The sequence below is a fragment of the Hemicordylus capensis genome, chromosome 2 (assembly GCF_027244095.1).
Source record: "Hemicordylus capensis ecotype Gifberg chromosome 2, rHemCap1.1.pri, whole genome shotgun sequence".
Lineage (NCBI taxonomy): Eukaryota > Metazoa > Chordata > Lepidosauria > Squamata > Cordylidae > Hemicordylus > Hemicordylus capensis.
This window is the reverse complement of record NC_069658.1, coordinates 379391896-379416358: the sequence shown is the minus strand read 5'-3', so window position 1 is coordinate 379416358 and position 24463 is coordinate 379391896. Positions and strand designations below refer to the sequence as shown.

General features: G+C 44.4%; 3 protein-coding genes and 1 long non-coding RNA gene across 6 annotated transcripts in view; 2 read left to right on the top strand and 2 right to left on the bottom strand.

Moving 5' to 3' along the window:
* The first annotated feature begins 5365 nt into the window (after window positions 1-5365).
* LOC128348097 (CD209 antigen-like protein D) lies at window positions 5366-14731 on the top strand. The gene is given in 4 exon segments (XM_053303654.1): window positions 5366-5894; window positions 12690-12841; window positions 13382-13488; window positions 14113-14731. Coding segments are annotated over 4 exon segments (507 nt in total). The 5' UTR covers window positions 5366-5788; the 3' UTR covers window positions 14255-14731.
* Window positions 11274-17859, bottom strand: LOC128348099 (uncharacterized). The gene is made up of 2 exons (XR_008317921.1): window positions 17817-17859; window positions 11274-14220 (listed from the first exon to the last, which is right to left on the bottom strand). It is a non-coding gene; the product is annotated as an uncharacterized LOC128348099 (long non-coding RNA).
* Window positions 17860-17888: 29 nt separating this feature from the next.
* Window positions 17889-20091, top strand: NDUFB7 (NADH:ubiquinone oxidoreductase subunit B7). Its single transcript, XM_053303655.1, has 3 exons — window positions 17889-18097; window positions 19056-19224; window positions 19895-20091. The coding sequence occupies exons 1-3, from the start codon at window positions 17986-17988 to the stop codon at window positions 19998-20000; spliced, it is 387 nt and encodes a 128-aa protein (XP_053159630.1). The 5' UTR covers window positions 17889-17985; the 3' UTR covers window positions 20001-20091.
* A 1370-nt stretch (window positions 20092-21461) lies between these two features.
* The window catches only part of TECR (trans-2,3-enoyl-CoA reductase), a 54107-nt gene continuing 51105 nt past the window's right edge, over window positions 21462-24463 (bottom strand). For all 3 annotated transcript variants that reach the window (XM_053297313.1, XM_053297312.1, XM_053297311.1), the window contains one exon: window positions 21462-23299. In XM_053297313.1, coding sequence (XP_053153288.1) covers window positions 23172-23299 — 128 coding nt within the window. In that variant the 3' untranslated portion in view covers window positions 21462-23171. The remainder of the gene's footprint in view (window positions 23300-24463) is intronic.

The following is a 24463-nucleotide window of genomic DNA, read 5'->3' as shown; positions in this document are numbered from 1 at the left end:
GCTGCTTTAACTTTGTCCAGCTGAGAGAAAGTGATATTGAAAGAGAGAATGTGGGGAGGTAGCCACAGGCATGCAGAGTTTAGTATTCTTTATCCCTTTGCTCTAAAAATTGGGCCACCTACCCTTTGCTTTATAGCCGAGTGAGATAGGAAAATGTGTATGTTGCTTTCAGGTGTCCTTTGAGCCTAAAGTACCACCCAGATGTCATAGTTTGAATACCAGTTGAGTTGAGCTCTCTCTCTAGAAAAAGTAATCCTGTTCCCCTTTAGCATTAAGAGTAGCTGGTTAATATTAACATTCATGCTGTGATGCTCCAGCAATGGCATATTGTTTCAATTATACATTGCACTGATGTTTGAACGATCAGGGTGTTTTCTTTACATTTCTATTCTCTTTAGCTCTCACTTTGCATTTTGTTTATGTACCAGTGCACTTCACACCTACTGTACATAGTATACCCACTACCATCCTACTTCCATTTCATTCAGGTAGGTTCTTGTCCATAAAAGAGACTCAGTCTCTCAGGTGCCACAGCAGTTTTTGCCTTTATGCACATATCCACGCACCCTGGTTACAGAATCAGGATAGTCAGTCCTACTATGCTGCCAGTCACACAACATTGCTGGTAGCACAGGATTGTCTGCTATAGTTTTAGGCAGACCCAAGTATATGCTGCATTACTGTGACCGTGCAAACAAAAAGAGAGCGAGAGAGCACAGAATGTATCCGTGGATGCAGAACCCCGCTTTCTGGGAATGTCACATTTAATTTGCAAAAAGCAGATTTCCAGCCCTTATTGTTTCAAAGTATTTATGTATTTATTTATTTGTGTACGTTTGTATATTGCATCTATATACTGCCTTTCTGCCAAGGCACCCAAGGTGGTTTACAATCTTAAAATAACTAAAACAAACAACAAACTCAATGTTATAAAAGATACATAAACAGAGCTGTCCCAGGTCATTGGTGGCCTCTTTGGGAGCTGAGGCCTAAACTCCCTGGCCTGGACTTCATGTCTTCCAAACAAGCTTGAAAGCGTGGGAGTGTGTGTTGTGCTCACATCGCAGAAACCAGGGAGATGGCAGCAGAAGGGTTTCAGGGGGGGGAGGTAGCATCATTATCCTTGCCCCTGCTTTGACTGCAGAATCTAGATTATTACTAGTATTACTATTATTGATTGATTGATTGATTTGATTTCTGTTTATTTGATTTCTATACTGCTCTTCCAAAACTGGCTCAGGGCAGTTTACACAGAGAAATGTGTATATGCATGGGCCATGCTTCTTCCACTGACATGTCATCATACTCTTATGTACAGTGTTGTTGGCATCAGGTTGTGGGGGGCCCTGAGACAAAGCCCTATGCTGGGCCCTCCAGTGGCATACTGGCTTTTGTCTCTGCCAATCTGCTGCCCACCATCACCCTGTTAGCTTGCCAGGGCCCATGGGGAGGCTTGCTTGGTGTAACAATATGTTGTTGCTTATAATATAACATATTGTTACGTTGCTTGTGTGTGTGTTTTTTTAATTGTTGTTTAAACCCGTTGAAATGAAAGAAGTAACAATATGTTGTATCAGAAGCAACAACAGGGAGGTGGAGTTTTGAAGAGGAATAGGAAGTGAAGGGGCAGAGTGAATAGCTCAGAAGATTTAGAGGAAGAGCATGCAGTAGTTGTATTAGCTGCAGAGGCATTCTATAAATAAAGAGAAAGAGTGTACTCAATCTTCAGTTGTTTTTTGAGTCTGAAGTACGGTGCGGTGTGCAAGAGGACAGCACTGTATGAATCACTGGGCAGTAGTGGGGAGTCCATCTAAGGACTGGGGCTTCAGCAGTCAACCAGGTGGGCCCTCTAATGAGCATGGGCCCTTAGCCGATGCCTGTTCTGGCCGACTCGGACTGCAAGAGTGTCTCAAGCAGTGCTTGGCTCTATATACAACCAAAAGAATGTGGCTGTTTCCAACATTGCTCTCTTTCCCCACAGCTCAGTCCACCTGTATTCCAAAGCAATGGAAAGGTTGTTGGGGAAATGGCTACACGGCTGTACTCTTGACCTTTGTTGGTGTCTCCCTCCTGATGAACATCATTCTTCTTTCTCAGCGTGAGTGCAAGTGAAAGGGTCAAGCGGCAGAATGGGGCATTCCAGCTCCAAGTAATGCAAGCAAATGAGGGGCTGGGACTGGGAAGGGAGAGGTGGGCCACACAGCAGGAAGAGGAGAGGGAGCTAGCAAGCAGAGGAAGGGCTAGCTGTGAACAAACAAGACCAGAACTTATCTGTTGACTGGGTGGCTTCTCCTAGTCAAACTAAGCATTACTTCAAGCAAGCAAATGAGGCTACCATACTTGTTCTTTTATTCACTAAACAGCAGCTGGATTGGGACTGTGGAGACAGTGGGGTTTAACCCTATGTCCCCACTACAGTCCCAGATTGGGGTGGGGGACAGGACAGCATTGCCTGCCCTGGAAGAATAGCTCTCATGAGTGCTGTGTCTAGACTGCCTGCTTTGTCAGGTCATCTCTAACATTTCAAGGCTTCAGAAGTTGCCCTTGGAAATGAACAGAGTCCCCTGGTAGTGCCCCTGGCAGTGCTCTTTGCCTGATGGGACCAGCAGGCCCTCTTCCAAGTCAGAAAGTGGGAGGGTTGAGGGACCCAGGGATTCCTTAGCAAGGTCCTGGCACTTGGAATGAAGTTGCAGCAGTGACAGTACATGGCTCCAGGAGGCTGATGAAATGACACTCTTCTCATTCCTTTGCAGATGGAGCAATATTCTTAGAGCTCAAGAGGCTAAACACCATTTGCGAAAATTCAACAGACCCTCTAATGACGGACGCATTAAAGAGCGCTTTGATAACAGAACTCAGAACTTTAGAAAAATATATTGATGAGAAGAGTGAAGCAACTGTTCAAAAAGTGTTAGAACACATATCCAGAAATGAAACAAATGAGAATGATAGACAAGGTAGGTAGGGGAAACACGGAGTCAATAGTGAACAGAAAAGCAAACAATGTTAGAGGAAAAAATTCACAAACAGAAATCTTCAATCAAAGTATATTTGATAGGCAGACATGCTGTATAGAGAGGATAGCAGGAGCCAGTCCCTTGCCCTCTATGTTTGAGACCACATGTCATAGTTCCTCAGGAGCACACAGCCACATTCCTGGCCACATTCCTATGCATAATCAGAGACACCTATAAGCCCACTGGTTTCAGCGGCCTTGGGTGCACCTAAGTGCATAGGATTGAGCTGAAAATAGCTATCTATGGGTTGGTTGGTTGGGTATGCATGCTAAAAGTACAAATGCCTTTGCTTTTAAAAGGGTGTTGTGTGGGTGTGTTAGACATGCTGTTAATATTGCTCTAGTTATTATGAGATATGAAACTAAGCACAACAAATGTTCTTAGAAAAAACTATTTTTTTTTAATATATCTGTGTAGGCTTAACCTTGCTGTGAATCTATACCATCTGTGATGCCATTGTTGTAATCTCACCTACACACACACACACCTGAAATAACGTCCATTGATAAAATTGATGGGTTTGAGCAGAAAGCTAGGGGGGAATTATTAAAAACTTCATCAGGAATGAAAAACAGACTGTTGATAGGCTTTATAGAACCAGAGAGTGATACATAATGAGACTGTGCACACAAACAGCCCTTCCCAGGGTAGGGCTGCTCAATTGCACCACCGGGATTGAGGCCAGTCGCAATGCTGCCTCCGTGGCAAGCGTAACTTTGTCCCTGGGCTTTTGTAAGCAGGTTAGAGGGTGCAAGCGGGGTCATGTGTATGCTCGGGCTGCATGCAACCTGAGCAAACAAAAAGCTGGGAGCCTAGAGCACCCAACTCCTGAAAGAATCCCCCAAGGCACCACGCTCATCACACAGTGCCTTGTGGGATTTCTGGAGGCCAGGGAAATGCCCTGGCCTCTGCCAATCCGCACTGCACAGAGCAGCATGGCTCATGTGGATGAGTGGCAGCACACCCACAGGAATCCTGAGGGGGAGGTAGGTGGAACCCTGCCTTCCCCACACCTGCCTGACCACCCAGACAGACATGAAAATAGCCTCTATTAATATTATCCAAACAACCTTAAATAACTTTTAGACTTCAGATACAATTTTTTTTTAAAGATCCAATATATTCAAACTTTAATATAATGGGCAACCAAAAATTGATCCATCATCAGTTAAGCAAAAACTAGTTATTTGTAAGTAATCAATTTCCAGTTCAGGTGCTTTATTATCTTTCTCAAGACACTTTGGGAAGGGGAAAAAATTCAGCCAGAAGATATTTGTTTACATCTCCCCCCCACCCCAACTCTTGAATTAAGTAGATTTTATGAAGGGCAAACAATATATATTTGTGTTGTGGAATAAAGGTGTTTATCTTTTGACCAGATTAGGGATATGTGCCGGTGCGGGGGTGGGGGAGGGTGGGCCTCAAATGAGAAATGGAAGGAAGGGTGGGTTACCAAGGATGAATATCGATGGGTAGCCTGGATTTGTAGGGACAGTGTCAGGAATGCTAAAGCTTCAATTGAGCTAAAGCTAGTAAGGGATGCTAAGAGCAGTGAAACGGGGCTTTTCCAGGTAGGTTGAAAGAGAAAGCAAACAGAAGGCCTGTGGCTCAGTAAGGGTGGTGAGATGTTAGCAAGTAATTGAGAGAAGGCAAAACTATTTTGCCAAACAGGAAACTGCAAGCAACCTCAGCATGAATGGTGAAAAGTCAGGATTACAGTTCAGAATTGACGGGGAGTTGGTCAGGACACACTTAGCATCAGGGCTGAGTGAACTTCATCCTAAGCTTCAAAAAGCGGGAGGCGGGGGAGAGATCCCCCAAACTACAGATCCAGTCTAACTTCAATATCAGGGAAGATACTTATAAAGCAATCAATCTGTACACACCTTGATAACAATGCAGTAATTAGTAGAAGCAAGCTACCATGGATTTGCAAGACATCTCTCTCTCTCTTTTAACCCAGTGACTGTTGGAGTTCCAGCTCCAGATGACATTGACCTTTTGCACCAGTAACCCTAATGACCATTAGGGGCATTGGGAGTAGAGACAGGGACTCCTTCTCTTTCCTGTTTATCTCTGCCTCTATGACCCCTCAATTGGTAGAAGGTTCTCAGGAACTCCCTGGGAGTGACCACTTCCTCTTCCTCTCAGAGTGCCTCTCTCCCTCTCCCTCCCCCCCTCTCAGCAGCATGTTTCCATAGGTCTCTCTCTGACTGACATGTAGCCAGAAGTTAGATATAGGTCTTTTCCTGTCATCATGTACTTCTGAATAAAGTAGAATAGTTTAACCTTACATGAATCCCCATGCTTATCATTTACAAGCTCTCTGAATTCCAGTTGCAGGGGAGTAACAGCAGTAGAGAGGGCATGCCCTCAACTCCTGCCTGTAGGCTTCCAGCGGCATCTGATGGGCTACTGTGTGAAACAGGATGCTGGACAAGATGGACCTTGGGCCTGATCCAGCAGGGCTGTTCTTATGTTCTTAAGCTATTGCCCAAGACCCTGTTAACTTCTGCTGTAATGGGAGTGAGTTAGCTCCTGAAATACTCTGCTATATAAATAATTACCCACAACAGGGTTATGGGCCCAGCCCCTAACAGGGTTTTTGGGACTCAAAACTAATCTCAGGATTGATAAAGGTACAGCTACAGTAACAGAGACAGCATGGATTCCAGCCAGATTAGCTTCCGCATTCCCAAGCTGTATGGCTCAAACTACAGTGACTGGCCATTTCAAAATAAAACCCTATCTTATGAACCAAGGACTTGACAATGTTCTGGAGGACACACAGAGACCCAGTGAGCAACAAGCAGATGCAAGAAAGCTTTGGGATTCTCAAAACAAGAAAATTCTTGGGATCCTTGGGATGCATGTACTGTAAGTCCAAAATTGTATGCTCATTTTATGGGCATGGAATTGGCCAGTAAGGTTTGGAAAAGGGTGGATGAGCTTTATAATTGCAAGAGATACCGTTTTTCTTGGTATTGAAAAAGGATGCAGACTTGAGTTCAAAGACAAGCATTGTTATATTACAAATGGAAGTGATTTGATTATGGCTGGAAAAAGAGAGTGGATTGTTTGAACTGGACTTTATAAATGAAAGAGTAAGTCTAGCCACAGGGTGCAATCACAAGTCATGTGACCTGCTTTGGCACTGCCGCCTTGCTCATCATGATATTAAAGTGATTCATGAGCTTGAGAAGGGGGAATTAATTAAAGACTTTAAAGTACAGCCATGCAGGGAACCTGCATCCAGATGTGATTGTTGCCTTCATGCTAAAGCTGTGAAGCCTACCTTTCATAACAGAGAGGAGAGTCACAGCCCCCCCTAGAGTTGATTCACAGTGATCTTTGTGGTCCGTTGGAACACAGCATGGGTGGCAGTCACTACATACTCACATTTATTGATGATTTTTCAAGATTTGCTTATGTTTATACTCTGAAAGAGAGGAGTCAAATGTTTAAAGAGTATGTTTCACTGGTCAGTAACAAATTTGGAAGAAAGCCTCAGAGACTAAGGTCAGACAATGAAGGTAAGTACATGTCAAGTCACATGAAAACATTTCTGAATGAACAGGGGATTGAACATGAGACTACGCCCCCATACACACCAGAATTGAATGGTGTGGCAGAGAGGAAGCATAACTCTTTACTAGAAATGGCCCGATGCATGCTGCAAGATGCAGGTTTGGCAGATAAGTTTTGGGGAGAAGCAGTGATGACTGCCAGCTATTTACAGAACAGATTGCCCCTGTGGCGCAGTGGTAAAACTGCCGCCCTGTAACCAGAAGGTTACAAGTTCGATCCTGACCAGGGGCTCAAGGTTGACTCAGCCTTCCATCCTTCCGAGGTCGGTAAAATGAGAACCCAGAATGTTGGGGGCAATATGCTAAATCATTGTAAACCGCTTAGAGAGCTTCAGCTACAGAGCGGTATATAAATGTAAGTGCTAAGTGCTATTGCTATTGCCCACAAAGCACTAGAAAAGACACCATTTGAACAGTGGTTTAGATACAAGCCTAGCCTAAAGCATATCAGAGTATTTGGATGTGAAGTATATGCATATGTACCAAAGGCAAAGAGAAACAAGCTGAATTGCAGAAGTAAGAAAAGAGTACTCTGTGAAGGTAGTAGGAGGAAAAGGATACAGAATCCTTAATGTTGAAACTGGTGATATTGAAATTTTCAATGTTGTGTACTTTGATGAGAGACAAAGGCCAACCAAAAGTGATGTGCCAGAAGTTGGGCCAAAGATTCCAGATGAGTGAGGAACCAGATGGCCAGACTTTCATACACCTCATGCCAGCCAGTGAACCCAAACCAGATCCAGATTCAGATGGGGTTGCACAGCCTGAGTCAGAATTAAGGCACTCACAGAGGCCCAACAAAGGGATTCAACCCAAAAGATTCTCACTCATGGCCAGAAGTGAAGAGTTACAGGAACCCTGCACATGCCAAGATGTTGAAAAGATGCCAACCCACAAGGCTGAGAAATTGAGGAAAGCTGCAGAAGAAGAAATTTAATCTCTGCACAAGAAGAAGACATGGACACTTCTGGAACTACGTGCTGGAAGAAAGACTGTAGGATGAAAATGGGTCTTTAAAATCAAACAAGATGCAGAAGGGGATGCACAGCGCTACATGCCAAGGCTAGCAGCCAAAGGATACTCCCCAAAATATGGTGAAGACTACGATGAAACATTTGCACCAGTCATGCAACTCTTCCATCACGACTCCACTCAGCCTAGCTGCAGCCAGAAAGATGCATGTTGACCACTTGGATGTAAAGACTGCCTTCCTACATGGAGAAATTGAGGAAAACGTCTATATGCAGCAACCACCAGGCTTTGACGAACCTGGAAAAGAGAGGCTTGTGTGCAGACTTCAAAAGAGCATTAATGGCTTAAAGCAAGCTGCTAGAGAATGGAATGAAAAGCTAAACCAACTGCTGCTCAAGGAGGAGTTCACACAAGGACAAGCTGACCCCTGCCTATACTCAGGTTTCAGAAACAATAAATTGACTTATATCCTGACTTATGTTGATGACCTAATTATTGCATATGAGTAAAAGCAAGACAGCCACGAGGGTGTACAGCACTTAAACAAGTAAATAGGTGAAAGAACTCGGGATCATCTCCTACTACCATGGCATCCAAATAAAAAGAGAAGGGGATGGGACATTCCTTCTCAACCAGAAACAGAAACAGAACTTGGCAAAGAGGCACCTTTTAACGTGGTGATTCTCTTTATTTAGCAGGGGGAGAGTAACTGGCCCTATCCACCCCAGCACAGTACCTCCAGTGACTGTTGCTGGTGTCTTTTATGTTTCTTTTAGATTGTGAGCCCTTTGGGGACAGGGATCCATCTTTATTATTTCTCTGTGTAAACCGCCCTGAGCCATTTTTGGAAGGGCGGTATAGAAATCAAATTAATAATAATAATAATAATAATAATAATAATAAATAAAGTCCGTACACCAATAGATACAAATTTCCTGAAGCAAGGTGAACGTTTATCAACCAACAACCAATACAGAAAAGCAATTGGCAAGCTTCTTTATATAGCCACAGTGACAGGATCAGATATTGCTGCAGCAGAAAATCCTAAGCAGAAAAGTAAGTGCACCAACCAAGAATGCCTGGACTGCAGTCAAAAGGATGGAGAGATACCTGAAGAGTACTACTCTCTGTGCATTAGAGGTTCCAGCAAGCAGCAGCCCCAGACAAGTGGGATACATGGATGCAGACTGGCTGAAGACAACACTGATCGTAAGGCCACCAGTGGACACCTGCTTTTCTATGGAGATGGAGACATAAGTTGGACTACCTGGAAGCAGTCACTTGTTGCACTCTCAACCACAGAAGCTGAGTACATATCAGCCACTGAAGTGTGCAAGGAAGCTGTGTGGATACACAAGCTACTGCTGGACTTTAGGATTGAAGAACCAAAGCCTACCAAGATGTTTGAAGACAACCAAAGTTGTATTCAATTCTCACAGATGGAGAAAGTCAAGTCTCAAACAAAGCACATTGACACAAAGCACCACTATGTTCGAGATGCACAAGACAAGGGGTGCATCTCGAAGTTAGTCAAGCTGAAGTACTGCCCAACTGAAGAGATGGTGGCAGATGGACTGACCAAGCCATTACCTAGAGATTGGTTCCAGATGCTTGGTGAGAAAATGGGAGTCATGAACTGGTGCAACAGGCGATGAGAAGGGTTGTTGGAGATCCAGCTCCAGTTGGCATCAACCTAATGACCACTAAGGGCATTGGGAGTAGAGATAGATGGTTAGGGTCTCCTTCTCTTTCCTGTTTATCTCTGCCTCTATGACCCCTCAATTGATAGAATCTACTCAGGCAGTTCCTGGAATGACCCCCCTCCTTCTTCCCAGAATTCTTCTAGCTCACTTTCACTGAGCAGCATGCTTCCATAGGTCCCTCTTTGACCAACATGTAGCCAGAAGTTAAATAAAGGTATTGTACTTCTGAATAAAGTAGGTTAGTTTAACCTAACCTGAATCTCCATGCTTATTATTTCAAATGAATGAATGAATGAATAATATTATTTACAAGCTGTTGCCCCTGAGATCCTGTTAACTTCTGCTGTAATGGCTCCTGAAATACTCTGCTATATAAGTAATTACCCTCAACAGTGACCAGTTTAGTGGATTGTGGGAATGCTGTGGATGTAATTTATTTTGATTTTAGCAAAGCACGCAGTCAGTGACTGACTTATATCAATTAGATTTCATGGACAGTCCTTTAACATGACAGTTTTTCAAGTCTATGCCCCAGCGACTGATGCAGAAGAAGAGGAATTTGATGAGTTTTATGCTCAAGTTCAGTCTGAAATTGACAGAACATGCAAGCAAGATGTGCTGGTGGTGGTTGGAGACTGGAATGTCACAGTTGGAAATGGCAAGGAGGAACACACAGTCGAACTGTATGGCCTAGGAAATAGAAATGAAGCAGGAGAATGACTTATTAGTTTCTGCCAAGCCAATGATCTCTTCATTGCTAACAGATTCTTAAAACAACCAAAGCGGCGCCTATACACATGGACATCATCAAATGGAGTACACAGAAATCAAATTGATTACATTTTTGGTGCAAGAAGGTGGAAGAGCTCAGTTGTAACAGCAAAAATGTGGCCAGGGGCCGATTGGGGAACAGAACACGAACTCTTCATGTGCAAGTTCCAAGTCAAGCTAAAGTGGAAACACAAAGCTATCCAGTCTCCACAATATGATCTTGAGAACGTACCCACCAGTTTTAAGGAGAACATCAGGAACCGCTTTGAAGTTCTGAACCTCATTGATAGGGAACCAGAGGAACTGTGGAATGAAATCAAAGAAGTTGTTAAGGACAAATGTGAAAAGAGACTGCCAAAAACCAAGAAACAGAAGAAAGCAAAATGGATGTCAGAACAGACGGTGGAAATTGCCAAGAAGAGGAGAGAAGCCAAAGCCAAGAAAGATAAAGACCTCAGGAAGGAACTTAATAGGGAATTTCAGAAAGTTGTTAGAAAAGAAAAGGAGCAGTACTACAATGACATCTGTAAAAATCTTGAGGATGGAAATAGACATGGAAAAACAAGGCAAGTTTTCCAAAAGATCTCTGAACTCAGAAGGAGGTTCCAACCTCGAATTGGTATGTTAAGAGATGCCAAAGGACAGATAGTAAATGATTCAGAGAAGATCAAACAGAGATGGAAGGAGTATACTGAAAATCTGTACAGGAGGGACATCAACGTCTAAGATACTCTAGAAGATGTTCCCTACTTTCAAGAACCGCTAGTATGGGAAGATGAAGTTAGATCAGCAATCCAGTCATTACCAAGTCGGAAGGCTACAGGAATTGATGGAATAACTACAGAAATATGGCAGGCAACAGAAGAAGACTCAGTCAAGGCTCTAACCAAACTATGGCAGTAAGTTTGGAGAACAACACAATAGCCAACAGATTGGAAGAGGTCAGTCTACATACCCATACAAAAGAAAGGAGACTTAACAGATTGCTCAAATCATCGCACAATATCCTTAATTACATATGCTAGCAAAATAATGCTCAGGATCATCCAATGCAGATTAGAGCAGCAGATATATTGTGGTGCTGCACTAAACTGAAAGTCAGCTGAAGCCAAATTTGGTGTTTTACCAGGAGCATTTTCAGACAGCAGGCTTTACTGTGAGTGTACTGAGCGGCTTTACTGCCATGTTAGTTCATTAGGAAAAACCAAACCAAAACTCCAAACCAAAGTATAGTGATGCTTTTATTAGGACCAAACAACAAGTAACAAAACATCAAACCATGGGCTTTTACACCCTAAAGAACTCTTCATTAGGCTAGATGGTAAGCAAAAGGACTAGGGAGCAGAGCATGTTCTCTTCTCAAAGCTAAATATACCCAATGCCTTCAACTTCTTCTTGTAGGACTTGGTTTCCAGACCTCTCACCATCACCATAGTGGTTGCCCTCCTTTGAACTAGGGATGTGCACGGAAGATCCCTGAACTAGGGATGTTCGGTCTGCCAGACTTTGAGCCGATTTGAAGGGACAGGGAGGGCACTGCCTACCTGTCAGCCCCCACCCCGCCGCTTTCCCGCCACCAGTGCTCTCCAAAAAAAGTGGGTGTTCTGGGCTGCTGCATTCCTGCTTGCAGCCCCAATCAGCATCACCAAGCTCATGGCCGATGCACGTGCGTGCCGCCCTGCCCTCCTGGGAGTGCACAGATTAGTTTGTGTACATCCCTACTCTGAACCTGTTTACCAATGTCCTTAAAATGCAATGCCCAGAACTGGACACTGTATTCCAAATACGGTCTGACCAGCACGGAATAGAGTGGACCTGGGGCCCTGTTCAGGCATTATGTAGACTGAGGATGCTGTACAGCATACCCAGAGAGCACTGACAAGCCTCACCTTTGTGCTGCCACACTCTGAAACTCTGCCTCTCTGGCTCTACACAATTTGTCTGCAGAGACAAAGACTGTACTCGGGAAGAAATCCTCCCCAACATGGGAAGAATCTCTCCACAAGTACAGGGCTGTAGCCATGGACACCAGGGGCAGTATTTCTGAGCGCATCAGTATGGGGGCGGGGCTTGCCAACACACTCTTGAGGAGGCTCTATGTGAGTAAAGCCTCTCCAGTTTATATAATGCTTGAACAGGACATGTTACTTCTGGACACTACACCTCTGTTAATGCAGCCCAAGATTGCTTTAGCTTTTCAGCAGCTGCATCATACTGTTGGCTTCTGTTTCATGCTTTGTTACTCTTTGGCTAATCCTAATATTATTATTAATTATTAATAAAATAAAATAAAATAAAATAATAAAAGCATGGAATAAAAAATAAAATAATAAAAGCATGGAAGGCAGGTCTATCAATGGCTACTAGTCGGAGGGCTATGGGCCGCCTCCAGCTTCAGAGGCATGATGCCCCTCAATACTAATTGCAGGGGAGCAACAGTAGGAGAGAGGGCCTGCCTTCAGCTCTTGCCTGTGAGCTCCCCAGAGGCATCTGGTGGGCCACTGTGTGAAACAGGACGCTGGACTAGATAGGCCTTGGGCCTGATCCAGCAGGGCTGTTCTTATGCTCTTATGTTCATTATCTTGTTTTGGATTGTAGCATATTTGACAGTTACTCTACATAATCTTCCTTGCTTCCAGATACTTTCATCAAGCCAGCTCCTCTACACTGGAAGCATTTTCAAGGAAACTGCTACTACTACTCAAAAAATGAAACACCGTGGGAAAGTGCCAAAACATCATGTGCTCATGAAAACTCCCAACTGATTGTTATTAACAGCAAGGAGGAGTAGGTAAATTGCACCTTTTGTTGTAAAGCGTATCCCAGCTATTTGGTCTTCCTGCAGATCTCTTGTTTTCTCCTAGTCCTAGTCCCATTCACCTGATCCTAGTTTTCACACGAACCCAGGAGTCCCAGTTTCCAGCTCCAAATTCTAACCTATCTCCCCCACCCACTCAGAGTCTGGTTGCAGGCAGGGAAATCCAAGCAGCACTACGCTAGTCAGTATGAAACCACAAATATGCATGTATTTACAGCCTTTATTCCTTCCTTCCTTCATTCATTCAGTTTTAAACCTGCTTTTCAACCTATAAATCCATGAAGCTGCCATCATATAAAAATACAAGGCAAATGTAATACAGCTCAGTTCAAAATCAAACTAATAGAACCATCTAATCACACAGTTTAAAAGCAGGAATTTGTAATTACTAATCCCTTCCTGTTAAATGGATGTGCCTCAAAAGTACTCCTAACACAAAAAGATATCAGAGGTAGGCAGATTACAAGTTTCATGCACTTAGCATTTTAAGGAAGCATGTGTTTTTCATCCTAGGATTTTGTGGTTAGTAAAACAGACTTCTCATCAGTCTGGCTTGGCTTGAGCGATGCAGAAACGGAGGGAAGCTGGCACTGGGTTGATGGATCAAGTTTGACACAACAGTATGTGAATGATGTCTGTGTCTTTTTTCTGGGCCCCTTATGTGGAGAAGTTGGGAGGTCCAGATAGTGTTGGGGACTTCAAGGCCACAGGAAGCCACATGCCCAGAGACTGAAACCAACCTAGCCTAATGAATTACCTAGAATTGTATGAAGCCTGGTGGCTTCAACCTATTTCAGGCACAGCCTGTGCAATGTCAGCCTGTTTGACTGGCAGGCAATAGGAAGCATCTAGATTGGCCAGTGAGGATACTAGAAGCCTGACCTCCTTTAGTCTGTTCCATTTCAGCCCCAGTCCCTGTCCTGGTACAAGCCTGCAGTTTAGGGTTGCCAACCATCCAGGAACAGCCTGGAGTTTCCAGGATTCAGCTTAATTTCCAGATGACTAGTGAAAGCCATCCTTCAGATGGCTTTGCCTGTTTTGGTTTTTCACCATCTAGTGCTGTCCGTCCCCTCTTTTTGTCTTGATCTTCTTTGGTGCTCCTGCTCTCTGGGCACATTGTGGGTTATATAAACTGATTTGTGATGGTCCCACTTTTGGGACTCTTCCAACTCTATGATTCTGTGAATGTAGAAGATTACTGTTGAATTTCATCATTCAGTGCTTACTGAGCTTTTCCTTTTCAGGTTCTGGAGGCAAGGAGAACCTAATAATAGAGGCGAGGAAGATTGTGCTGTTCTGTCCAATAAAGGAAATTGGAATGACATTCCCTGTGACAAAAAGGTCCACTTTGTCTGTGAGAAAAGAGGAAATTGTGCATGTACTTAATAAAGGAAGTATTCCTGATGCATGCTCTAAGTATGGCCCCTTCTCAAAGTATGGTCTTTATTAGGCCATATACAAGACTATTATTAGTGCCAAGTTTGCTGTCTAGGTGTGCTTGAACTAATGCCCAACTCTAGCTGTTATCTGAATACACTCAGTATTTCTTAAAGTTAACAATTCCAAACACGCATTTTAAAAATGAATTTTATAAAACCTTTCTATGTGATGCAACATAGTATTATGTAGAGATGAAAAAGTTTAAAATGAGCATATCCTTCATGCTACCACTCCTACCTGTGTTGTGCATCTGCTATCACTAGAACTTGTAATACTGTAATCCCTTCCCTTTGAAGTGAAATTGCATGTCCTGGAGTAGCTCTAGCCAAACACCAACACCATAACAATGACATTAAAGTGGCGCAGCGGGAAAATGTTTGACTAACAAGCAGGAGGTTGCCAGTTCAAATCCCCACTGGTACTATATCAGGCAGCAGCAATATGGAAGATGCTGAAAGGCATAATCTCATACTGCGCGAGAGGAAGCAATGGTAAACCCCTCCTGTATTCTACCAAAGAAAACCACAGGGCTCTGTGGGCACCAGGAGTCGAAATTGACTTGATGGCACACTTTACCTTTACTTAAACCCAGGCCTATCCTTTCTTTCTCCATGCTTGTCTCAGACATGGGGGCATGGAAAGTAGTCTTCCAGTGCAGTCCCTATTGGTGCTTCTACTATTAAACTAATTTCCACTCTAATGGCCTACCTATGCCAGGTATTTTTGTGTCAGGAATATACAGCTTTTCACCACAGAGATGCAGAGACAGAGTGACATCTCATCAGAATCTGTAGAGTATAATGGCCAAAAGAGATAGAAAAACAGACTAGGACCTGGGTTATACACCACTCCCCAGTTTTAATTGTGAACTCCATTTTAAACTTAGAGCAGGGAGCAATATATTTTCTGCAAGAGGGTGACTGGAGCATTTAACTGAGCTTTGAATGGCTTAGAATTTGAGATGGGGTTGAGACAGCAATTTACTTCAAAATTCCACACGACATACTTGAAGTATGCCTTGTGTATGGTATATTTTGCTTTCAAAATGACTGTGATTATTTCAGGCGATTTAGACAATTCTGGACTAAGCGAATCATGATTTAGTCTCATTGAAACTAATGGGACTTAAGATGTTCATGACTAATTTGACTAATTGACTTCATTGGCAGTTAGTCATGACTAACTGCTCAGGAGGGTACCCATCATCTGAAAAATTAGCTCACTTGGCATATCTGTACTGTGTGAAATTTTCTGGTTTTGATGATGTATATACTCTGTGATACAGCAATGAGTATCTGTGTTTTACCAATAAAGATCAAAGAGATGACAGTTCTTTATTAGATAGTTCTTGTATGCCATTATCTATCCAAATGTAGTGATTAGAATGTCAGATCAGGACTGGGAAGGCCCACGTTCAAAACCACACTGAACCATGATGTTCACTGGGTGACCTTGGGCCAGTTGCTTTCTCTCAGCCTAACCTACCTCACAGAGTTGTGAGGGTGAAGGGAAGAGCCATGTACCATGTTGTGTTTGTTAGAAGAAGGGTGGGATATAAATGTTAATGGTTTAGGTACCATGCAGCTCTTCACTCTTCCATCAATGGGTGCGTGAGTGTGAACTTGAGGCACTGTGCAAATGTGCAGAGCATCTGTGGCTTTTAAGAATAACCTCGTCACTGTGGAACACTTCCCCCATTGGGTATGGGAGAAATGTCTTACTCAGTGCAGACGCTGTTGTGCATTTGCAAGGAGTGTCAACAGGCTCCCCACACTCACAGAGGCAGTGCGCATGCCTGCCCGGAAGAGTGGGGAGCTTCACAGTATCTAAGCCAGTGTTTATGTCCCCCAACCCAACCCAACCCAACCTGCAGTATGAGGATAATAATATTGGATTCCATTACAAGATTGCCGTTAATCACTATTTCAACTTCAGTGCCCCCATCCATAAGAACAGCCCAGCATCTCACACAGTGGCCCACCAGATGCCTCTGAGAAGCCCACAGGCAAGAGGTGAGGGCATGCCCTCTCTCTCTTGCTGTTGCTTGCTCCCCTGCAACTGGTATTGAGAGGCATCTTGCAATATGGGAATAACAACTCTGGGACCCTGTGTGTTGGAAGAAATATCTTTCAGTCTCACCCTTTCCCACGATCTGCAACATGGGGGGATAATATCGGGCAGTTTGTTTCTTCATTCCTGGCACAGAAATCATGGGCAAAATGTGGTTTTTTTAAGCGGGGGAGGGGGGACACCAATTGTAGACTCACATAAACTCCTGCTTCTTCACATGGCAGGGGAACATGCTGCTGCCAGTTCATAACTACAGTAATTTTCTTTGATGCCTATCACTTGGCAGCTGTCACTTACCCCACTATTACCCCATTATCAGAAAGTGCCATGGGGGGTGGGGGGGAGCTAGTTTAGTTTAGTTTAGAATTTCTGTGTCTATGTCATTGAAGGACGTATCACCCGGCATTTTTCCTTAAGTTCACACTGGGTCAGTCTAGATTGTTTGTTTTACATTTTAATGGTAATACCCAGTGGTGAACGTTTTCAGTTTAATATCAGAAGTTCACGTTCCGGCTGTGCGAGACTCTACAATAGACACGTATTAAAAGACTCACACACAGTGATTTGCGTCTGGGTATACTCTGGACGCCATTTTTCCCGTCTCGTGGGATATGTGACTACTGTTTATAAAAAATAATTGATAAATCCAGGATTTTAGCGTAGCTGTGATGATGCGGCACCAATGTGCCCACATGCCGGCCACTAGAGCACAAGATTTCTGCATGCAAATGAACACTGGTTTGGGTCCGGGAGGGAAACGAAGGAAACCTGTGGGCGGTTCTGTATGGGGTTGTTGTTTTTGTTTGGTTTTGGTCTGGAAATCCAATCCAGGCTCAGCCATACCTCTAAGTTGCAGTATTAACAGAGGGGCATGGTTGTCGTCAAGCACATTCAGCCATAACCACTCTCTTGTCTTGCAGTACGGGGAAACGGATTGTATGAGGATCGGCGTTTAAAGGTAAAGTGTGTCGTCGAGTCAGCGTCGACTCCTGGTGCCCACAGAGCCCTGTGGTTGTCTTTGGTAGAATACAGGAGGAGTTTGCCATTGCCTCCTCCCGCGCAAAAACCGCTATTTTAAACCACATTTTACACATCACATCAGAAAGAACGTGACCTTCTCACGGCTGCTACCTTTGGGGTAGTTTAGCTGGCATAGTTGCCCAATCACAGCGATGTTAAAATCCTGGATTCTGCATTGATTTTCATGGACAACACTCACTTCCGCCCCTAGATGGGGAAAAAGTGGGGGCGGGCGGGGTGTCTGTCTAAGGAACCAGTCCACCATAGGAACCATCCCCAGGCAGTGGAGTAAGAATGATTTCTTATCCTTATTTTCAGACAGCTAGCAGTGCTGATCTGTTACAGCAAAACCAACAAAGAGTCTTATGGCACCCTAAAAATCCTATTGTAGCTTAAGCCGTCATGGATTAGAGCTCACCTCATCACATGGGTGACATATTAACGCCTTAGCTTTCTGTGACTCTAGCCTTTTTCTATCTCTATGATGACCTCGGACCAAGACTACCCCTTCCGGTTCCGGGCCGGGGGCTGAGGAGGAGAAAAATAGGAGCGACTACAGGGTCAGAAAGGCTGCGTCGGCTCCAGCCATGGGGGCGCATCTGGCTCGCCGGTATCTTTGGGATGCGGAAGTGGAACCCGACCCGCTGAACATGCCGACCTTCGATCCCTCGTATGGCTTTCCCGAGCGCAAGGAACGGGGTGAGCTGCACCGAGCGGGAGGCAGGAGGAGGAGGAGGAGGAAGGTCACCCAGCGGGGCTTGGCTCTGCCTTGCCGCCTCTCCTCCTCCTGCGAGCCTTGGCCACGCCCCCCAGACCTCCCCAAGGGACTCGACCCCACCCCAGGACCAGGAGGACGGCGTGGTTCGGATCCGGTCCGCCCGCCGGTGTTTTCTCTGGCACCTTCTCTGGATCTCAGAGACCCATCCAAAAGGCTGCCCTGTAGCAGATAGTGACACACCGTGGCTGACGCGGGTATCTCCCCTCTTCCCCACCCCGAGCCTGTACAGGGTGAGTGCCTGACATCCTATCCCACCCCACCGGTGGTGCTGATGCAGGTTGTTGGTTTCACCTTGCCCGCAAACTGGACGGGGAGGACTCTGCACGGTGGGCTTCCTCTCGTTAAGCGTTAGCTCAAGGCATTTGGAGATGTATCCTAGTAATACTGCTTATAGGGAGTGTGATATCTCTTAACCCCACACTTCGGCAGGATGGAGGCTTCTCGTCAGGCATTCTTCTTGGAGCTTGTCTCTTTAAAGCTTTGTTTTGGCTATTCTATATCTCACTATGGGGAAAGTGCATCACAGTTGTCAGTAATGGAGCCATGATGCAGAAGTGAACATATGTTGTTTACAGAAGATGGAAATAATGCAGCTGGCACGGTCCAAAATTAAATTTAGGCATTCAGCTCCAGGCCCAGGCCTACTGTTGTTCAAGTTGGAACTTGCTATCCAAAACCCTATTATACTGGAATGCTCTGTTTTAAACTGGCATCTTCACTTGAATAGGACAGATCAGTTTCTCGTTTGCAAACTGAACTTTCCCAAAGGGCATTTTCTAGGCCATTGCTTTCCTTAGCATGAGCAGATCGGAGGTGACAAACGATTGTTGATGAAGAGCTTTTAACTAGCTCCTGACCTCACTTTTCCTTTTCCTATAGTGATGATAGCAACCCAGCAGCAGATGAATGATGCCCAGGTTCCAGTGGAGCTGCGGGATTATTGTGCCCATTATTTCATGAAGTTGATGAAGTGCAGACGTGACAACTTTCCCAATATCTTTGCATGCAAACATGAGCGTCATGACTGGGATTACTGTGAGCATCTGGAGTAAGTGGGGACCCCACCTTCTTGCTTTTTCCTCCCTACATTCTCCCTATTTAACTCAGCCCCTAAATTAGCTGTAGTTCAGATACTGTCCCAAACTGGCTCTGAAGATAGTCTGGAAACTGCCTGCTAAACACACTCTTTTAATATCCAAAGAACTGCAACTCCCTCACAGCAGGATGATTCAGTAAGGCTTGGCACAACTAACATGGGGTGAGAAGAAAAAGCCCTATTATGATGACCAGTTCTTAATGCTGAGTGAGCCTTGATTGACTTTTGAGCTTCTCTCCTGTTGAGAAAGAGACATTGGATCAGTTGGCAGAACTTGTTGGCACTCTTTGCAAGGTTTTGTTCACACCTGCAAGCTGTGTAAGAATGCCCTCTGTGTATGTTTCAGATAGCATTATTTCCTGGCATTTTAAGTGAAACAAAAGTAGGATGTCTCATTGAGCCCCTATCTGCAGGTGATTAGGGAAAGGAACATAAAGTGGTTATCTACACGTCTATTTCCAGCATAGGTGATTACAAGTGAAGTGACTTTCAAACAATTATCAGCTGAACTGAATCCTGCTGCCTGGAAATGGTGGAATGTGGTGATAGGAAGTGATAAAATGGCTGGTTTACGGGGAAGACACTTGCTCTTGACTGACCTCACCTGTGTACTCTCCCTTAGTTATGTCATGCGCATGAAGGAGTTTGAACGGGAGCGGCGCTTGTTGGCTAGGAAGAAGCGTATTGAACAAAAAGAAAGAGCAGCAGCAGCAGCAGCAGCATCCTAACTGATTTCAGTGTGCCCGTCCTGGCTCCTTGCCCAAGAAGCTTGTGAAATTATCTGTATCTTTATGTTGAAAATAAAGATCTTATACTGTACTTGGGTCTGGAGTGATCACTCTGCAGTTCATGAGATAAAATGGATGGGGCTGGAATTAGGTGCTGGAAAAGACTCTCTAACTTTGAAAGGTGTGAAAGCTTGCAATTCTAGTTCTAGGAAGGAAACAGATCAGACAGCTAGGCTCAAAATGAGTGCTCTGGATTGGATGATAATCTGTGGGTTACTGAAAGTACTGACAAGTTAAAAGTGATAAAGGGAAAACAAAGTACTAACACATGCAGCTCATGCTTAACCTATACTCTTCCTCACTCAAATTGGCACTGAGTTTTCAGTCCATTTTGGTCTGGCTGATGGCAGCTGTTGTTGAGTTTTGTATTCTATAATATAATCATGAACTGCTGCACCCCCCCAAGTGGTAAGAGGTGGTAATTGGGCAGGGCTCAAAGGGAGCAGGTAGCTTTAGGGCAGGGTGTGAACCCTAAAGAGGTGGTAGGTTCTGGCCAGAGAAGCTAGACTTGGTGGCACCAATACTATATGAAGCCTGTTAAATCCTGCTTAAAATATTCATATTTTGTTTGGGAAACTGTTTTCTCTGGCTTTGTAGCCATTTGACTAAAGCTACAGCTGCCAGGAGACTTCTCCCTTAGTGGGAAAAGGAAGGCTATCTTAAACAAACTATACAAGCCTCTAGGTACTGGAACCTGCTGCAGAAAGCATCTGCAGTCTGGCTTCTAGTGTAGGCCTAATTAGAATTCTAAGCTTCTTGCTCAAAAAGCAGTTTGGTAGCTTTTAATTGCAGGAGAGAGCTTCAAAATATGAAAGTGGCTTCTTCCAGCTGGCTTAGAAATTAGAGGGAATGTGGAGTCTGAGCTTGTCCCTCTCATAAAATCCTTTGCCTCTAGGGTGCTTGGATCCTACTCACCTTGTTCTTTCAAACACCGATGCCTTATTCTAGCATTTCTTACTATTTTTACTAAATATACTGCTTACTAGTATATTGCATACACTGAAACAGGTATATGAACCACTTTGAGAACTCATCACTCTCCCGCCCTGTTTGAGCTTCCACGTGCATCTGATCCAGTAAAGCAGTTCTTCTCTTGAACTGCTGATGGTAATGTTTGAGTAGTGCAGCAGAAGATATCTTTGAAAAATGTTCTGTAGTTTCAAATCCTCTAACTTTGCTACAATTCAACAAAGTTTGAAGAGGAACACAATCACAATTTCTTGGCAAACTTCTGCTTTTTAGCATCTTGCCCATTTCTGAATGGATAATCAGACATGAAGTACAGGTCTCATCTTCCTTTTTGAGGCTTCTCTGAAAGCAGCTCTCCCCTACTTGAGGAAAGTCCTTCTTCCAACTTGCCCCATTTATTTCCCATACTGATCTGCTTAGAAACACACACTGTCCAGTGGTTGGATTACTTTTATTGGTGTAGTTCTGAGAGGGAAGACAGTTCCACATGAAACAGAACACAGCATGTCAGTTGGCTCATTTTAACAGCTGCCATGGAGCCTAGCAGGTTTCCTGTATCTTACTGCACACATGCAGCATAAATCTAAGACTATTGCAAACTTTCAACCTGATCCAATCCATGTTTACTTAGAAGTAAGCCTCACTGACCTCAGTGGGGCTTATGCCCAAGTAAGCATAGAGAGGGTTACAACCATAATGAAATTAAGACAAACAAGAAGAGAGAAGCAAATCCCTCTCAAGGAGACTGACAAATGCTGAGGCCCCAATTTTGTAACACTGAATTTTCTCCTACAGCAGAACTAGAGATATTTGTCTCCTTTCTAGTGACTACATATAACTGTAAGCCTTGTTCAAAAGCAATTCTTTTTGCTAGAGCTTCTCAGTGCAGCTGTAGCGTCCCCTTACAAAATTTCAGTCCTAGTCCTGATTATCATTTGTAAGGAAGGGACACTTTTAGGCAAAAGAGGCCTGAGACTCTAGCCTGGCAAGTGGAATTCAGATAAAATACATGAGGCTACTGTCAACAGCACAGATTGCAGCTTGTGTAGAAAGTGTTTTTCAGACCTCCCTTCAGTGGCCTCGGGTTCCAGCTGGCCAAGGTCTGTCCTGCTCTGCAGCCACCATCCCCTATAGCGGAGCAAGGTTAAAATGCAGCTTCTGCTTAGCAGGTGAAGTGGGAGGACAAGGCAGCCCAGCACTAATCAGAATTCCCTAGGTAAATTGAAGCATTTGTCCTTAAGACAAACGGGATCGGCTTGCACTTTGGGTAGTGCTGAAGCAACCCTTGGCATGCTGCAGTTACCCCCAGTTCACAACTGGTTTTGCCCCCTCTGCTTCTATAGCTCAGAGTTCTCAACGCTCCCACCTCCCTTGCCACAGCTCTGCACTTCAATGCCTGCTCTATGTGATACAAATTTCATGACCGGAGTCGGCCTTGGACGAGTTGCTGTTCTGTCTGCTTGTGAGCCAGGTCACAGGGTACACAAGGCCACACTGCATGAGATATGAAGGCAGGGCCTTGTGGTGGGTACATGTATATGGAAGCTTTCTAGAAAGAGAGGTGCCACTTAGGACTTTGCATACCACACCCACTTCCGGCATTAAAGAGCACACTAGTTAATCATGGAGAAGATGCACAAAGCTGAGCAAGGCGGCAGACAGCCCTTATAAAGTTCTACTTATGAATGGGGGTGGGGGCTGCTCCCCTGAGCACCTATACTGGAGCGCTGAGCCAGGCTCCAGCTGCCTAAGTTCAGGCTTTGGCACCTTCTCTTGCAGACTTCAGGGCCCAGCAGCTGCTTCAGTTCTTCATTCTCTGCAAAAATAAGATTGTTCCCTTTGGACCTTTGTTCTCTACTGCAGCTTTTGGTTTTATGATGCTAAGTGGGGGAAGGTAGGTGGCTAGATCCCAAGCTCAGAAAGGCTCTGGAATGGGATGAGAACTCAGAAGCTGTGGGGGTCCCAGAAATGAACAGAAACAAGAAATCCCCACAGCTTCCCTCGAATCACAGTGCAGACAGCAAGAGAAAACTCCATTGTAGACTCCAACAACAGCTGCACACAAGGGTTAAAAAAAAAAAGAAACCAGACACAAAATAGAACTGTTATCAGCCCAGACCAAGAGGCAACTGCCTCCACAGCTCAGAGCAGGAAGGGGACAATGGGCGAACGCAGGGGTGGGTAATCCCGGAACTCTTTCAGGTAACTTCGATGCTTTCCTTTTGCCCAGATGGTCATTTGGATGAAGCCAACCAGGGAGAACAGAGCCACTGTGGGCAGAGAAGAGACAGTTGTACTTGAACAAGGGTTCATACAGATAACTCTTTAACATCAGATAAAAGGAAATTAATATACTAGCAGCTATGACCAATGGGAAACTGCAGCAGAGAGAGATTGTGCCGAGGGTACACTGCAGCTAGACCACAAGTCCACCACCCTATAAATGCCTGGGATTTTGACAAGGTGTTCCAACAGCTAGACAAGGACACCTTTGGGTCGAGAGACTTGTTCCATCTTCATACAAGCCTATGAGAGATAAGCTGCCATAGAATGGACTCTGCTCACAGTTCAGTGTGTTTTTGCCTGTGATCCAACCTCTCCACAGCCCCATCTAGCCCATGGAGTCCAACACTTAACATTTCTCCAAGCAGCTTCCATCAGCTCATGACATGCAATGGGGCAGGTGCTCTATCTTCTGCAGAGTTTTTGGCTCCCTACTTGCCCTGTAATCAGCTTATGTCTCCATTCTTTCACAACAAGTTTTCAAGTGTGATCCTGTTCTGGACAGCCAGAACAGCACCACAATCAGAGAGACAAGTTAATCACAATGCCTAATGCAGAGAGACACCATCACATGCTGATCAGACTTGAAAAACTAGACTCTTGAGTAGATGCAAGACACCCACTCTGTCTCTAGCAGTCATCATCAGTTAATCAGTTGTAAACTGCCTTGAGACCTGGTTACAGGCAGTATATAAATGTGTTAACACAACATAAAAGACCGAAACAAGCAAGAGCCAGACACAGCATAATAACGAGGAACACTTCTTAGAGAACAGGCAAATTTGTCTGGGAAAACAGGAGTTACAGCATTTACTTATTTTACATTTCTATACCACCTTTCATTAAAAATCCCAAGGTGGAGATGGATACCCAGGGATGTATGGTTGCAGAACACTGAAGAGACCAAGTCTTGGCATTATTCTCTAAGTAAGTGATACAATAGCATTTTATCCAGTGCTGTCACACTTGACACAGCAAATAATGGGTCATCAGAACACCCCTAGCTCTGTCAAACCCTCAGGAAACAAGGAAGGCAAAGAAAGAGGTGAGGGAGGAAGAGTCAGAACTCTAGGGTTCTGCCTCCATCTGAGAAAAAGAATTGAGCTTATTAAGAGGTGAAAGCCACAATTTCAAGGTTCTGTCATCTTAAC